This window comes from Chrysemys picta, chromosome 1, assembly GCF_011386835.1.
Source record: "Chrysemys picta bellii isolate R12L10 chromosome 1, ASM1138683v2, whole genome shotgun sequence".
Classification (NCBI taxonomy): domain Eukaryota; kingdom Metazoa; phylum Chordata; order Testudines; family Emydidae; genus Chrysemys; species Chrysemys picta.
The window spans coordinates 209,060,109-209,072,580 of NC_088791.1; the positions used below are offsets into that span (position 1 = coordinate 209,060,109).

Consider the following 12,472-nt stretch of genomic DNA (forward strand, 5'->3'; position numbering starts at 1 on the left):
GCAGCTAGAGTTCTGTGCTTCTAATAAAACCTTAGACTTCTTAAAGAAAAATATAGGGTTTAGTTTAAAAAAAAAAAAAAAAAAAAAGGACAGGAAGAAAATAGTTTGCAATCATTTTCCCAGTGTAGCAATCTGATAACCCCTTTTCAGCTACTCTTATTCAGCCTTTTGGGGTCAATTCAGATGTGCCAGTAGCATCTTGTACTGGCTCATTTGGCAGTAGGCTAGATGTAATAGGGTCTTTATGAGACCGTGTGCCTACTATGGAATGGATTCCTGTTTGGTCCTATGGTGACTTACCATCTCTGTAAAGATGGAAAATTACATAAATGGAGTGAAATTGGGGTAAGACAACTGAATTCTTGATTATCCAACTCTCTCAGATTGCTATATTTTTTCATTTCATTAACATCTCTTTACGGAACTGGCAGCATAGGCTGATGGGTACACACGTGTTATGTTGCACTATACTATTTTAACAACATTTAGTTTCACAACACAGTTTCATTTTGGCATAAAAAGAGGAAGAAAGAGTCTAATATGGTGTGGTTCTAATAAGTCAGTTATAAAACGTCCAAATCTCCCAGGGACTTCCCTTTAATTCTTCTGAGTAATGGAGAGTGAGAAACAAAATACATGTCATCTTTGCAATGTAAAAAAAGCTACATACAAGTGAGCTTTTAAACTGTCTGGAAGAACTACAATTTTTTTCTGCATGGTCATTTGCTGTTTATCTTCTGTCTCAGGAAAGCAGCTAAGACTTGAAGGTAAGAACTAAAACATATTATACACTGTACAATTCTCTGTAAATATTTTTCTTGCCTCTACATTTGGCTTGTTAGTGTCTGATTGGTAATCACATTGGTAAAATCCAGATAATCTTTGTCTGAGTGGCATGTGGGCAGTGTAGGTTTGCAAGGATTTTACATAGCCTCTGTGAATTTCCACATGTAATTTCTGGTTCCTTCAGAAATGGTAAGTATATTACAAACTCCAGTCTAGTGTATCTGCCTCCAGAACCATGAGTCACAATAGTTAGTCTTTGATGTGCCTTAAGGATATGAAAACAGTCACTCAGATCCTGTGTGGGCTCTTGGAACATTACTACAGCTCTAGGCACTATCATAATGCAAGTAATAAAATAATAATCTACATTATGTAATACTTTTAAAGCAAGTGTAATTGAATGTGCTGCTTTTATGCTGGTTATACCATTTTTCATTGATGTGTGTGTATGAGTTAGGAAGTTATCCAAGTGACAGCTTAGAGGTAGAGTACTGCATATGCAGATTGTTTCCCCCAAGTAAAAAATGAATATTGTATATCTGTGTCAAAAGGTTTAGAATTTTTCTGAGCAACCCAATTATGGTTAAAATAAATATTACCTGTAGGACCTTTAATCCTTGCATTTTCTAGACTCACAGCAAATTCAGGAGTGTATACACACACACACACACACACACACACACACACACTTTCTTGCTTACATTTAGTCCCCAGCAGATGTAACCCTTTCATTCCATGGTCAGGTCCATGCACTCTCCTCCTGTTCACTCTTCATAAAATGGCAATAGTTTCAATAGCAATGTACTGTAGCTCTCTCTGTCCCCGACTCCTAATAAGTGTAACACTTTCAGTGACAAGAGCACATGAATCCATTTCCCCCTGCTCCAATTACTTCAGATGCAAAATATTAATGAATTGTCACAACATGGATATAACTTTAAAATGCACATACAAAATCCACAAAGTTAAGACTGACTAAACAAAGATTTAAATTTACTTATAAGAGAGACATGTAGATGTGTAGAAACAAAATTTGTATCACTCCAAATTGTCTAGTACAGGGGTTCTCAAACTGTGGGTTGCCAGTGGGTTTTAATGGGGTCGCCAGTGCTGGTGCCAGACTTGCTGGGGTCCTGGGCTGGAGCTGATGCCTGAGCCCCACTGCCCAAAGCTAAAGCCAGGCACTATCGCCTGGAGTCGAAGTTGAAGCGGTGCTCAGGTTCGGTTTCAGCCCTGGGCAGCAGGGTTGAAACCCTTGGGCTTTGGTTTCACACTAGCAGAGTTAGTTATGGGTAGGTTGTGCCATGATTGCTCATTATGGAGGGTTTTTTCCCCCCCACCTTCCTCTGAAGCATCTGGTATTGACCACTGTCAGACAGGTTATTGGATTAGAGACAGCAACTGCCCAATCCAGAAGAGCAATTCCTATGTTCCTTTGTACCCCCTTTGTGCAGGCAAATGCATGTTTTGTATAATTTAGGCAGCTAGTTTGGAAGATTTGGCCCATGTAATTGTAATCTAGACAAGGAGAAGATTCAGAGGAATCATGATCACAGTTGGCAAACACCCTCAAGAAAGTTATACACAAGGGAAGGAAATAACTCCTAGCTTTAGGTGGCAGTAGGCAAAGGAGATCTTGTCAGAGGCTAATGAAGAAAAATGTTGATTTGCTATTTGGAAAGGTTCTTAGCCATAATGGCAACAGAGCAGTATAATGAACTCCAAATAGAAGCACTTGAGGCACAGTCACTGTAAATATTTAACAGCTTGTGACGGGTTGGATCACAGGACCCCCCTTGGGAGCTGCCACCTGATGTGCCAAGACTATTTTTGCCCCTGCTTTCCTGCCCTATCAGCTTAGAACTTCAGTGCCCTGCCTGGTTTGAGCCAGACTCGCTAGCTTGCTGCAAACCCAGACCCAGGTCTGAATCATCTCCCCTAACAGCTGTAGGCTTAACTGAAAGCAGCTTAAGAAGTGTTCCTGTCTTTAACACTCAGATGCCCAACTCCCAATGGGGAGTAACCCCAAATAAATCCATTTTACCCTGTATAAAGCTTATACAGAGTAAACTCAAATTGTTCACCCTCCATAACACTGATAGAGAGATATGCACAGCTATTTGCCCACCCAGGTATTAATACATACTCTGAGTTTAATACAATCACTTTTTACTTATTAATTAATACAGACAGTAGGATTTAAGTGGTTCCAAGTAGTAACAGACAGAACAAAGTAAGTCACCAAGCAAAATAAAATAAAACACGCAAATCTATGTCTAATCAAACTGAATACAGATAATCTCACACTTAGAGATGCTTCAGTAAATTTTTTCCTCAGACTGGACACCTTCCAGGCCCGGCCACAATTCTTTTCCCCGGTACAGCTCTTGTTCCTGCTCAGGTGGTAGCTAGGGGATTCTTCATGATGGCTCTCCCCTTTGTTCTGTTCCACCCATTTATATATCTTTTGCATAAGGCGGGAATCCTTTGTCCCTGTCTGGGTTCCCACCCCCTCCTTCTCAATGGAAAGAGACCAGGTTAAAGATGGATTCCAGTTCAGGTGACATGATCACGTCACTGTAAGACCCTAAGGCCTTGGCTACACTTGCGGATTCACAGAGCTGCCAAGCGCGAGTGTATGCTGCAAGTACTCCACCTCTCCGAGGGGAATAGCTTGCAGCGCTGCAAACGAGCGTGCAGCACTGCAGGTGCTGATTACACTGGCCCTTTACAGCGCTGCACTCGCTGTGCTCGGCGGGGGGGGGGGGGGGGCAGTTTCACACCCCTGAGCGTAGCAAGTGCAGCGCTGTGAATTGCCAGTGTAGCCAAAGCCTCAGCCTCCATTCCTCCCAGCCTGACTCACAGGAAAACTTGCTTGCAAATAGAGCCATCCACAGTCAGTTGTCCTGGTTGATGAGAGCCATCAAGATTCCAAACCACCATTAATGTCCCACACTTTGCATAATTACAATAGGCCCTCAGAGTTATATTTCATATTTCTAGTTTCAGATACAAGAGTGATATATTTATACAAATAGGATGACCACATTCAGTAGATTGTAAGGTATCATTACAAATCTTATAAGAGACCTTTTGCATGAAGCATATTCCAGTTACATTATATTCACTCGTTAACATATATTTATAAAATCATATAGAGTGCAACGTCACACAGCTTTGCTATAAGGCTTTTCAGATGCAGAGTCTTGCAAAATACAATTTAGAGTATATGGCCCAGGGAACCTTTTCTGACCTGAAATAAAGACCAAATTGGACAAAAAGGTGTAGGGGACTGGAAACTTATTGGGGACCATGGAGAATTTGTACAAGACTGTTCCATTGTGTACATGTTGGGTGGTGGAAGGGGGCAAGTTACTCCTCATCAAATGAGCAGGAGCATGGCTTAAATTCTCAGAGTATTTCCCGGAGCTCCCCGGGGCTCAGGTCTTCTGTCCTGTGGGTTTGAAAATATTGATCAGAGCTTTGCTCTGGACAGCTCCAGCTGAATTTAAGCCATGAGCAGGAGGTTCAATTTCCTAAATCTGGGGATGTCAGGTAACCCACCACAGGCATGGCCATCTTCATGGAAATCTTATGTTCTGCCCTCTTTCCTGGCTCTTCCTAGCCCCCTATGGATCCTGCCAGTGAGGCTCCATAGACACTGCACTGTCAGGGCTCCACTTCCAGCTATAGCGCCTCAAGATGGGAGTAGGAAGTAAGTGTCATAAGGCATAAAGTGAACACTGATGGTCACTATAACTTTTGTATAAACTCCCGATAGGGTGGGCCTTGGCTCTACATCCTCCCATCCCCCCACCAGGATCCAGACCTCATGGAAGGGCTTCTCTGAGTCCTAGGGGGTGGGAGAGGATTTCCTGAAAGGGATCCATAGGATTTTCATTCCCCGCCATGAAGGGATAAGGGATTATTTGCACCTGTGATTCTAGGAAGCCTTGTGTATGTATAGGGATCACAAACAAAGCTGAACTCCAGACACCAAACAGCACACCTGTAAGGTTATTTAGGATCTTACTTTGGGACCTTGCATGCCCAAATGTATTTGCATCCATCCCTTTCTAAAAGCCCTATCCCATATATCCTTGTGCCCACTACTACATTCCTTTCACTTTCTCTAGAAATCTTCCACCTCAGCAGTCAGTTCAATTCTGTGTAGCTTCTCTATCAACTATGCACTGGGCTCTTTGTACACACATTGCCATCATCTCCAAGCAACGGATCTGCCAGTCTGAGAAAGCCTATGATATTGCTGGGTTCTGGGCATTTGCACAGAGGCTCACTGTAGTCACACTAACCTTAGCAGCATAGATCAAGGGTCAACTCTTCTCTCCACTGAAATGCAAAAAATACCCAGTGTGACAAAGTTCCTCCTCTATCTTGGTGGGTCCTGTGCTTATTGGCAGATTTTCTTGCCTCAGAGATTCACCATGTGGGTTGGGAAACAGCCCAGAGACCTTCCCCTCTGGAAGAACCCACAGTCCAGGTCAATTGGGAGGTTTGGGGGGAACCCAGGCCCACCCTCTACTCCGGGCTCCAGCCCAGGGCCCTGTGGACTGCAGCTGTCTATAGTGCCTCCTGTAACAGCTGCATGACAGCTACAACTCCCTGGGCTACTTCCCCATGGCCTCCTCCAAACACCTTCCTTATTCTCACCACAGGACCTTCCTCCTGGTGTCTGATAACACTTGTGCTCCTCAGTCCTCCAGCAGCACACCCTCTCAGCTCCTTGCACCTCTTGCTCCCAGCTCCTCACACTCCCACCACAAACTGAAGTGAGCTCCTTTTAAAACACAGGTGTCCTGATTAGCCTGCCTTAATTGATTCTAGCAGCTTCTTCTTAATTGGCTCCAGGTGTCCTAATTAGCCTGCCTGCCTTAATTGGTTCTAGCAGGTTCCTGATTACTTTAGTGCAGCCCCTTCTCTGGTCACTCAGGGAACAGAAAACTACTCATCCAGTGACCAGTATATTTGCCCTCTACCAGACTCCTGTACGCCACTGGTCTGGATCTGTCACACCAGGTTAAGGCATATGCCAGGGATTTGGTTTTAAAAACCGAAAAGATAAAGGTAATAAAGAATTTATAACAGGCAGTGCTTCTTTTATTCCTCCCCAGTGCAAGCTATGCTAGTATTCCTTTAGAATTTAATCAATCACCATATTAAAAAATAACAACCAAGCAAGGGAAAAGTCCAGCAGCCCTGTCTCAGGGCAAAACATGTGAAGAGTAAAGACTGTGAACTAGGCCACCTGCTCTCTCTGTCCCCCATGGAATGAAACATCCATGTGAATTTTTCAAGGTAGGACAGGAGAAAAATGGACTGATCTAAAGGAGCATGAAATCCTCATTGCTCCAACTCTGTGGAATCCCTAATACACAATCTCTGTGCATTTGGGACTCTGGTGTGCATGTGTATTGGAGGCAGGAGAAAGTGGAACTGGGAATAACTGTTCTTCTCTTACCAAAGAAAAAGCACCTGCAGGAAATAATGCTGACCCTTTCCACATGCAAATCCCCTCTGTGTGGCCAGTTGCCAGTAGTGAGACCATGGCAACCTGCCTCTAGCTGAACTGATGGGCAGAGGATGGAGGGGATAACGTGAATGTATTGAGCTCCTGTGTAAATGTCCAGGCCCTCAGAATTGCCTCTCACCTCAGCACGATTTCGCTTGAAGATCTGGGAACATCTGCAGGCTGAAAGGGAAACAATCCTCTACAGAGCAAGAGGGTAAAGCCCACTCAGCCAACTAGATTTTTCCAAGTACTCTGTGAATCTGAACTTGCTCAGTTTCATGACTTTTCTGAGTGTGATCTAATAAGAACTACAGAATTTGGCCAAAGAAATGAAACCAGCAGTTTCAATTCCCTGCTACATCACTTTGTGATAGAAGAATGGTACATCTGGCAGCTGGGAAAACAACGATGACACATGCTACATAAACTGGGCACAGACTACGTACAATTATTAGAAATGGGATAGATCATGTAATATAGTTTTACTTGTGTCTCAATATTTACACCAAAAATAAGTATATGGGTCAGTATCACAATAATTCCACCTTTGCTCTGACCAAAGTTAAAGCCAACACACTATTCTTTCCTGTGAAAGACTATAGGAGAGAACTATTTTGGCATCTCCTCCTGCTATGAGGGAAGCAGAATTTAACTGGCATTCTGCAGTAGATTTTCATGGCTCTCTTAGTGTGACTAATAAATAAAGTAAACCAGCAGCAACTAATCCTAACGGCAATTAAACCCCCGATAGGGTTTCTGTAGCTGTTTAAAAGAAAGGGATGCTAGAAACCAGTCATCTGAGGGGGCAAGGTATCCTCAGGGGAAAGAGATCTCCCCCTCTCTGGAACCCTCCATGGACACCAGTCCATGTCTCTTCCTGTGTTCTGCTAACCACAGTTTCTGCAGTCATAGGCTGTGGTAAACATGAAGTTGCCACAGGAAGAGAGGACAGCCAGAACTCAGAGTCCCTAACATATGTATGTAGATATTATCTCCACACAGATTACCCTTCTGAGAGGCCCTGGGTGAATTGCTTTCTCCTCCCTCCTAACTCAGAATGGGTTCTTGCTCTAATGGGCCTGTTCTCTCCTGCTGACAGCTCCTTTCTGCCCCAGTTTCAGAGGATGGTTCCATAGCCAGGACCAGGACTTTGTCCAATATGTATTGCAACATTTTGCAATGGCTGCTGTAATGCAAGGAATGGCTCTTGGAGGAGGTGAAAGCCCTATCACACCCACCAATAATGAGCGACAACCACAAAGTTGGCATATAGTATCCTATGTGCCACATAATGATACCACCTTTCCTTTCACAGTTTGTATAAGCATTTTCCAATTACTTGTGTGCACTTGGTTCTGGTGTTCTGAAACAGTCAAATAAACTGAAAAATATCTATAACATGTGTTCCTGCCTGCGGAGACAATAGCTGTGCCTATTACATTTTATAATTGGATTAAATGTTAAATGAAGAGTCCTAGACACTACTAAAATGAAGGCTTTAATTTCTCACCGATCACTTGGTAGTTTTGTACTATAAAAGTGATTTGAACATGTGAAATCTGCTTGGTAAAACTCAACTTCCTCTTTGCTATACCATGTGGGACTGGTTTAGGACCCCTTTCATACAGGATATTTTCCTGCCATTGGTTTAGAAAAACTGATGTATAATTATGAATAATTACATTGAAATTAAATGATCAGAGTGCAGGGATGCTGAACATTTGCTGATGCATAGCGATGCATGTGTCTCCCAGTTATACAGTACTATGCACTCTGACTGGTTTCTAAGTGTCTGATTTCAAAAATCATCGTTTGGCTATTTTTCTGTAACTATGCTGTATGGCCTAAATTCTCAAAACTATCTAATGATTTTGGGAGCCTTGATTTCTGGGTGTCTGACTTCAGATTGTGTGGCCCTGTTTCCAGAACTGCTGAACATCCAAAACTCCAACCAAAGTGAACAGGAGCTGTGGGTACTGAGAATGTCTGAAAACCAGACCCTAGCTGTCTCAATTTGGGAACTCAAAGTGACCATTCGGACTGGCTGATAATGGTTATCAGCCAGTCCAATTACAGAAATTTGTATAATCACTATATGGTGGTGTTTTTTAAATTAAAAAAGAAACCACGAAAATAACAATTATTCAGCCCGAGAAGAAGGAAGAAGTTACACTCAGAACATGAAGCGGAGATCCACCTTTTCCAATGGTGGCATGTGAAGGCCTTCAAGTTTTGGAATAAATCCCATAGCTTGAATGTACATGGAGAATGGAAAATAATCACCTTTTATGGCCACCCACTGAAATCAATACACTTTCTGCAGAAACCACATAGATATAAACCACAAGCCATTGCACAAAATACCCTTATAAAACAAAAACACAGTATATTGCATGTGGTAGTGTGCATAAAATTATTTTATGTGATTAGTCTAACATAGAGGTTCTCAAACTGGGGGTCGGGACCTCTCAGGGGGTTGTGAGGTTATCTCATGGGGGTCATGAGCTACCAGCCTCCACCCCAAATCCCGCTTTGCATCCAGCATTTATAATGGTGTTAAATATATTTTAAAAGTGTTTTTAATTTATAAGGGGGGGGTCACACTCAGAGGCTTGCTATTTGAAAGGGGTCACCAGTACAAAAGTTTGAGAACTAGATGCTCACTGCATTCACTCAAGCCATTTAAAAAGTGAGAAACTCTCATGGTAATATCCTGATCTGAAGCTAATCTATATGCAAACAATAACAGATTTTCCGGGGGAACATAATCAATACAAAAGTCTTTTTACAAACAAATGAACTATTTACCTTTTCTTGTTGTTTTTCTGTTCCATCTTCCTGTTGGTTTATTCCTAATAACGATGATCTAATTTAATCTTTGATGTCTCATTTCCTCTTTTTTCAAGAATGTTGTCAGAAGGATATCTTTGTGGAATCCCCTATTTTTGTGACGACTTCTTGAGTTCCAAGCTCTACAGAAAACGAGCAGCAGAGGAGAAGGTGCATGAGATGAACTCCATGTGTGGCTTTACCTATTCTTCCATGGATGAAACACAGGGTAGAAGTCTCTTTCAGAGGTGCAGGTCTGTGAGCAAGTTCTTTTCTTCAGTCCATTCAAAAGGAAGCAAACACAACGGAAGACAGAAAGAGACTTTACTGCAGGTTATTCAGAGCACACAGTTTGAAAGGCAAACATCTCCAGTTGAGGATATGTCTGGAGGATCCACAAGTAGAGATACCTACCTGGTTCCTTCTTCCTGTAAAAGCATTTGCAAGAATTACAATGATTTACACATTGCTGGAGGCCATGTGATGCCTATCAGCTCAGTAACAACAGATTTTACCTGTGACAGTGGGCTAGGCCCATTTTTGGAGTCATCAGAGATTCCTCCGCCTATGGAATCCATGAGGATGCCACCTAATGACCTCATTCGCAAGCCCGTCCAAGGGTACTCATCATGCTGGCGAGTGACCAGCATAATGCAACACCAGCAGCCACTCTCCAATTCAATACTGAATGACTACCTAGAGCAGAAAGTGGTGGAGTTGTACAAGCAGTATATCATGGACAGCATGGTCAACAGTGCATCCCCCACTCAGATCCTGGCCTCTGAGCTCATCATGACCAATGTAGACCAAATCAGCATGCAGATATCACGAGAGAGGAATATGGAGACCACCAAGGCCAAAGACATGGTCATTAACTGCCTGTTACGACTGGCCAGTGGAAAAGTATCTAGTGAAATAAGCACCCCTAGTCTGCATATTTCGCAATAAAGCAGCATCAGTATGTAAACTGGTGGCATTAAGGTGGTCTGCGGCTAGAAAGCTTACAGGTTTTGTAAATACAAATATTAAGTTCTCAGTTTAGTACTTTTCTGGTATTATTAAATTAAATACTGTTATAACTAATAGTATTGTTATTTGACCAATTTTTGTTGGCCAAAGAGAAAAACTTTCAAGCTACACAGATCTGGTCCTGAAAAAGAGCTCTGTGTGGCTTGAAAGCTTGGCGCTTTCACCCACCCAAGTTGGTCCCATAAAAGATATTATCTCACCCGCCTTGTCTCACTAATATCCTGGGACCCACAAGGCTACAACAACACTGCAAACATTATTGTTATTTATAATTTGTACTGTCGTTGCACCCAGGAGCCCCAGTCTTGCTAAGCTCTCCCTCCTGCTTGGAATCTGCCGTTCTATCATTTGTAGGGCCCTACCAAATTCATGGTCCATTTTGGTCAATTTCATGGTCGTAGGATTTTAAAAATAGTAAAATTTCATTATTTCAGCTATTTCAAGCTGAATTTGGGGGGTGGGATAGCTCAGTGGTTTGAGCATTGGCCTACTAAACCCAGGCTTGTGAGTTCAATCCTTGAGGGGAACACCTAGGGATCTGGGGCAAAATTAGTACTTGGTCCTCCTAGTGAAGGCAGGGGGCTGGACTTGATGACCTTTTAAGGTCCCTTCCAGTTCTAATAGATAGGATATCTCCATTAATTAATTTATTTAAATTTTATTTATAAAATTTCACGGTGTTTTAATTGTAGGGGTCCTGACCCAAAAAGGAGTTGTGGGGAGGTCGCAACATTATTGTTGGGGGGGTTGCGGTACTGCCACCCTTACTTCTGCACTGTTGCTGGTGGCGGTGCAGCCTTCAGAGCTTGGCAGCTGGAGAGCGGCAGCTGCTGGCCAGGAGCCCAACTCTGAAGGCAGCGCCACCACCAGCAGCAATGTAGAAGTAAGGATGGCATGGTATGGTATTGCCAGCCTTACTTCTGTGCTGCTGCCTGCAGAGCTCGGCCCTCAGTCAGCAGCCACCACTCTCCGGCTGCCCAGCTCTGAAGGCAGCAGCACAGAAGTAAGGGTGGCATGGGATGGTGTGTTATTGCCACCCTTACTTCTGCGCTGCTGCTGGCTGGGTGCTGCCTTCAGAGCTGGGTGTTTGCCATCAGCCACTGCTCTCTGGACATCGAGCTCTGAAGGCAGTGGAGAAGTAAGGATGGCAATACTGCAGTGCCCCTAAAATAACCTTGTAACCCCCCTGCAGCTCCCTTTTGGATCAGGACCCCCAATTTGAGAAACGCTGGCCTTCCCAGTGAAATCTGTATAGCATAGAGTAAAAGCACACAAAAGACCAGATTTCACGGCAGGAGACCAGGTTTCATGGTCTGTGACGCATTTTTCATGGCCGTGAATTTGGCAGGGCTCTAATCATTTGTACAAGTGTGAACCCCAGCCTTCCTCCCAAACACAGCTGGCTGTGTCCAGATCTCACAACTATGACTAATCTCTACTGTCTGCCCCAGCTCTATCCATCCCCTTACTTTCTTTGTTTTGCCACCTTCCCTGCCCACTCCCTCTCAAATCCAATCCAAGGTCCATTCTGAGCCAAGTAGGCTCCCCAAGTGTGTGTATGAATTTGTTTTTCCTCTGAACTGAACCTTTAAAAAGAACTGGGAAAAGTGATAATGATCTGCAATCACCTGCAGACATTGGTTTTTTTGCCAGCTAGCTATATACAATGCAGCTTGGGGAACAGAACTGAGCTTTAGAAAACATAGCACTCTACCACTTGAGCTAAAAGAACATCTTCCTTAACCGAGATATGCAATATCCTCTTTTTAGGCCATTTAATGAATATTTTCTTATGAATCAAGTCGTGTAGGGTATTGAAGGGAGCAGAAAATCGGATTCATCATAGTTGGGAGAATTCCAAACTGCACACTAAAGGCCTGACCCATTGAAGGTAACAGGACTATTTCCACTGAATGCTTGAGGAAATCTAAATATCCCACCCAATAGCGGGCAGTGGTACATGTACACAGCAAGCAGTACATTAAAGTTTGGGCTTGTTCTTATTTGTTCCTAATTAACTTGTTTATTCATAATAGTGTCCCTTGCTGTGATCACTAGCATGCACCTCAGATCACAGAGCCTGGCTCTTGATGTACGCTTATAAGGAAGTCCTTCCCACCCCCCAGACTTGCATTCACATTTTTTAGACTCATTTTTTTGTGGAAGGTACTATCTCCTATTATGAGGTTGTACAATAGCTAGCATAATGGGGGGCCAGTCCTTCTGTGTGCTACTGTAATACAATAAATTATTAATAAACACCCACCAGGTATTTTTGCTTTGGTGATTCGTTAGAGC

At 43.1% G+C, this 12,472-nt stretch overlaps 1 protein-coding gene across 1 annotated transcript; it reads left to right on the plus strand.

Annotated features, from left to right (window-relative positions):
• Nucleotides 1–511: 511 nt before the first annotated feature.
• On the plus strand, nucleotides 512–12,472 carry TASL (TLR adaptor interacting with endolysosomal SLC15A4). Its single transcript, XM_005315629.5, has 2 exons — nucleotides 512–767; nucleotides 9,223–12,472. Exon 2 carries the CDS (start codon nucleotides 9,224–9,226, stop codon nucleotides 10,091–10,093), a length of 870 nt encoding a protein of 289 aa, XP_005315686.3. The 5' UTR covers nucleotides 512–767; nucleotide 9,223; the 3' UTR covers nucleotides 10,094–12,472.